Source organism: Nicotiana tomentosiformis, chromosome 11 (genome assembly GCF_000390325.3).
Source record: "Nicotiana tomentosiformis chromosome 11, ASM39032v3, whole genome shotgun sequence".
Classification (NCBI taxonomy): domain Eukaryota; kingdom Viridiplantae; phylum Streptophyta; class Magnoliopsida; order Solanales; family Solanaceae; genus Nicotiana; species Nicotiana tomentosiformis.
This window is the reverse complement of record NC_090822.1, coordinates 81,539,076-81,543,861: the sequence shown is the minus strand read 5'-3', so window position 1 is coordinate 81,543,861 and position 4,786 is coordinate 81,539,076. Positions and strand designations below refer to the sequence as shown.

Genomic DNA, 4,786 nt, shown 5'->3' with positions numbered 1-4,786 from the left:
GAAATATTATTTCTCTTTTTGGCACCTTTTCGTATGACTTGATATCATCATTGTCATCTCTAGCAATAGAAGCAAAGGTATCACTTTGCTTAACAGAAGTTTCTTTCTGTTTTTGAGCAGTTAAATATGCCTGCAAATGTGCGTATAACGGACTATCTTCTGGAATATCTTCCAGGTGGACGGATGGTCCAATAGATGATTTTTCTCTGAGAGATATCCTCTCATTGACTAAACTTCTTCTTCCCATTTGTATAACTGGGGAGTTTGATGAGGATCCGTATGACGATCCTGAAGGTGATGACCTTCCTTTGGACTGTGGGGATGATCTTCCCCAGCCTCTACCTCTTCCCCTACCCCAGGGGGATTCCATCCTGTATATATTCACGAGATAAGAAATCTGGCAGAGAATTATCAATTCCCTTTTTATATTGTATTTCAAAATCAAAAGGGGCTAATTGAGCCTGCCATCTTGCAAATATTATTTTTGAGGCATCATGTTTAAAATCTTTGTTAAACATATATTTAACAGACTGTGCATCAGTTTTAATCAAGAATTTTTGATTGTATAAATCGTCTTGAAATTTTAAAACACATTTTACTATGGTTAACATTTCGTGTGCCACAGTAGCGTATTTTCTCTGGGCTTCAGACCATTTGCCAGAGTAAAATCTAATCAGATATTCATGTTTGTCATTGGGATTTATTTGTTTTAAAATCCCTCCGTATCCAATATTGGATGCATCAGTTTCTATAATCTTTTGCCATGCAGGATTGGCTAAGGTTAAGCAAGGTAAAGATTTAACACGTTGCTTAATAGTTTTTACTAATGCAGTGTGACTATCAGTCCAAGGATTTTTATAATTCTTTTTTAGCCTTTCATATAAGGGGGCTAAATCACGTGAAAGATCTTTGTAAAAAGGTGAAATATAATTTAAGCTTCCCAGAAATCTCTGTAATTGAGTTCTATCAGTAATAACATCGGGAAACTTAGAAGCGAAATCAATTGATCGTTGAATAGGAGTGATTTTTCCTTGACTAATATAATGTCCTAGGAATCGAATATTAGTTTGAAATAAACTCATTTTTTGTTTTGAGATTACCAAACCATTTTGTATAACAATTCTTTTAAAAATATCTAAATGCTTAATATGCATTTCGAGTGTTTTAGAAAATATTAAAATGTCATCGATATATACAATGACGAAGTCTAGATAAGGGTTGAAAATATCATTCATAATTTTTTGAAATTCTGAAGGGGCATTTTTTAAACCGAAAGGCATAACATTCCATTCATATTGCCCAAATGGAACATTAAAGGCAGTTCTATAAGTGTGCTCTTTAAATATTTGAATCTGCCAATAACCAGATTTTAAATCAAATTTTGAAAATATATTGGCATCATATAATCTGGACAATAAATCTCTTTTGTTGGGAATAGGATACCTAACCCATTTCAAATATTTATTCAAAGGTTTATAATTTATGACTAATCTAGGAACACCACGTTCCTTTTCAGCTGCTTTATTAACATAGAAAGCTGTACATGACCAAGGAGATTTTGAGGGTTTTATCAAACCCTTTGATAGCAAACTATCAATCTCTTTTTTGCAAAATTCTACTAATTCTGCATTCATCTGACAAGGTCGAGATTTAGTAGGAATATCATCCTCAGTGAAATTATCTTCGTATGGAAGAGTGACAATGTGCTTTTTTCGATTCCAAAAAGCACTAGGATGTTCAGCACAAATATCAATAGCAATCTGCTCGGAAATCAATTTGATTTTTTCTTGTACTTTAGTAGAATTTAAAGTATCGAATATATTCATACTAAATAATTCTAATTGCAAAGAATCAACATGTTTTTGCTTCATATTAATTAAAGCATTAATATCTCTAGTTACTGGATCTGTAACAAAAGTATAACTAATTTCTTTATCCTTATAAGTAGCAGTAAAACCTTTCGAGTCTATGCTAGTAAAAGGATAAACAGCGTTGATAAACGGTGTTCCAAGTATGATTGGAGGGTATAACTGGTTTTTTACTAAGAAAAAGAAGTGAGGAATACAGACTTTATTCTGACAAATACCCGTATTTGGAAGTTTATACTTTATATCTAAAGCATGTCCGGATGCAGATCTAACCATATGAGTAGTTTTTTGAAAATATTTCGTAGGTACTAAACCTTCTTGAATGCAGCTAACATCTGCTCCACTATCAATCATGGCAATGTTTGTTATAGAGAAATCATTATCAATGAGAATAGTACATTTAATATACCATTTATGAGCAGTAATAATTTGCATCATTCCTAAAAACATATCATGTTTAGGATTAAAACTAATAGGTTTTTCTTCAATATCATTTTCAAGAATACCTTTGTCTCTATCATTAGATTTCTCATTTGGAGAATTGTTTTTCTCAATCTGAGTAATCCTGTGATCACAAATCATTTGATTTTGTTTAAGAGATTTAATCTCTCGTTTCAAGTTTTCAACTTCAATTTTTAAATCATCGAAAGAAGAATCTCTTGCTGGAGTTGAATTTTTGTTCAAAAGACGGTTATTAACTTCTAGTAAAGAATAAGGTGGAGAATATTCAAACTCTTTTTCAAAAGGTTTTTCAATACCTGATTTTGAATTAGAACTTGAACTAGCAGCCAAATTAATAATTTTTTCGCGAAGTTTATCATCAGTAACTTCTTTTAAAAGTTCTATCACATTATCAGATGTAATAGTTTTCATGTTTATATTTTCAAATTGTGATTGTAATTTATAAAATTCATCATCACAAGTACATGTATCACTTTTACAAGCTGTACAAGTATTATCAATGTTTTTATCACTATCAGATAAATCAAGCAAGTCAATTTCAGCTTCGGAATCTGATTCAGAATAATAATCGGATTCTGATCCAGAAGTGTATAACAAACCATAAACCTTATCACGAAGTTCCTCGTCTAGTCCTAAGGTTTTCAGCTTTTGAAGCTTACAATTCGGGGCTATATGGCCAAATTTACCACACTTATAGCACTTAATGTCAGCAAGGTCACGCTTAGATCTATTTTTGGTAAATCTAGTAGACTTGCGATGTGCTCTCTTGGCTTCTCGTTCTTCTTTGGATCTATATCTAGATTTATTTCTCCTATAAGGACTGTCTTGGTTGGGGTATCTATGATACTTATGTTTCTTCTTCCTATGAGTAGAAGTCTCTGGTAAACCGAACTGGGTGCAAAAGTCCCCTAACTGGTTTCTTTCTTTGAGCTTATCCATCTTAAGCTGTCTAGACAATCTTAATTCATTGCACAGGTTTAATCCTTCCTGTGTGCAAATTCCTATTAACTTACCATAGGTATAATTTACGTATGGGATTTCACCATAATTGCCTCTTAAAATCTTTCTAACTCTTTCGGCAAATAAAGAGGGAAGGCCATCTATGAACTTAGCTTTCCAATGTTCAAGCTTATTTTCTGGTAGTTCCATCACTCTACTCATAAAGGTGTCTTTATACCACCTAAATTCACTTAAAGTCTTACATCTAAGGCTATTAAGAAGAGTACGAACAGTCTCATTCTGGTTGGTAAATCTACCATTGAAGTGTTCTAATATAGTAAGAATAAGGGTATAAACGGCATCTTCTCTATCTGCCACAAGGGCCATGCCTAAGTTATCAATTCCTTCGTCAATGGCTTTGGCGTTAATAACCATTGCCCTTTCATCGATAGTTAGATAATTGTCCCACCAGCCACGAAGTTGGCCAGTAAAACCTGCAACAATCATTCTGCAAATATTTCTATCTGTATTTTTAACACTTTTACAGATAGTTGCATACATAAGCATTCTATGCACAAGAATAGTTAATTGCCTATCAGTCAATCCATCAAGATTCCATTCATAGATTTCGGAACCACTATAAGACGTATTAGTCTGATTCCAATCACGTTCCTCTATTAAAACATCTTGAGGAGTAGGACGATTGTAATAATAAGTCTGCATTCTAGGTTTATCAGCATATTTGCTATTTGCAAACTTACTATTCTTTTTGGGGTAACTTCTGAGTTTATTAAACTCTGACAAAACATCCTTTTTATAGTCAAAAGTAGAATCTAATTTATCAGCAAAATCATTTGATAAATCAATGGGTTTGATATTCAAACCGGATAACTTTTTATCAAGAAGTTCTTCTAAGTCACCAAAAGATTTAAATTTAAAATCCTGAATATCAGGGGGTCTTTGAATATGAGTAACCACAATTTGAGGTTCTGATTTGCTTCCTGAAGAAGAGGCAATATCAGTTAAAGTCCTTTTAGTACTCATATCTCTTATTAAGACAGTTAAATCTTCAAGTTTTTTGTTAAGAAAAGTAAATGCAATAATTGGTTGTGGTATTTAAAGATAAAAATTACCCTTTTAAAATATGTATTTCATGTATAACAATCACTTCATTCATTATTAATTACTATATAATAAATAATCATTAGATAACTAATCAGTAAACCATACCACCCCTTATTTATTAGATGAGTAAACTACACGTCCAATGTACTGTCTTCAGTCTCCCAAATTCGAAGTAAGGTTAATTGGCTAGTAGCCTAGTACCAATCTTATGCAAATTCATGCCATCTCACTAGTTTTGCCACCCTTTATTTCATTATCTTTCTTATATGTCTTCTATCTCAAACAAGAAAATTATGTTGTTACTGTGGAACCAAATTCGACTGACTCAATAAAGTGGGTCAGCCTCAGACCAGGGGTCATTTTTTTTATTTTCGTGTCATATATTAAGCTTT

General features: G+C 32.5%; 1 protein-coding gene across 1 annotated transcript; it reads right to left on the bottom strand.

Moving 5' to 3' along the window:
• Window positions 1-1,445: 1,445 nt before the first annotated feature.
• LOC138900979 (uncharacterized) lies at window positions 1,446-4,130 on the bottom strand (the record flags this gene model as incomplete). The annotated part of the gene is made up of 5 exons (XM_070188670.1): window positions 1,446-1,750; window positions 2,396-2,499; window positions 2,911-3,279; window positions 3,340-3,763; window positions 3,905-4,130. Coding segments are annotated over 5 exons (1,428 nt in total), but the record flags the coding sequence as incomplete, so codon positions are not given.
• Window positions 4,131-4,786: the final 656 nt, after the last annotated feature.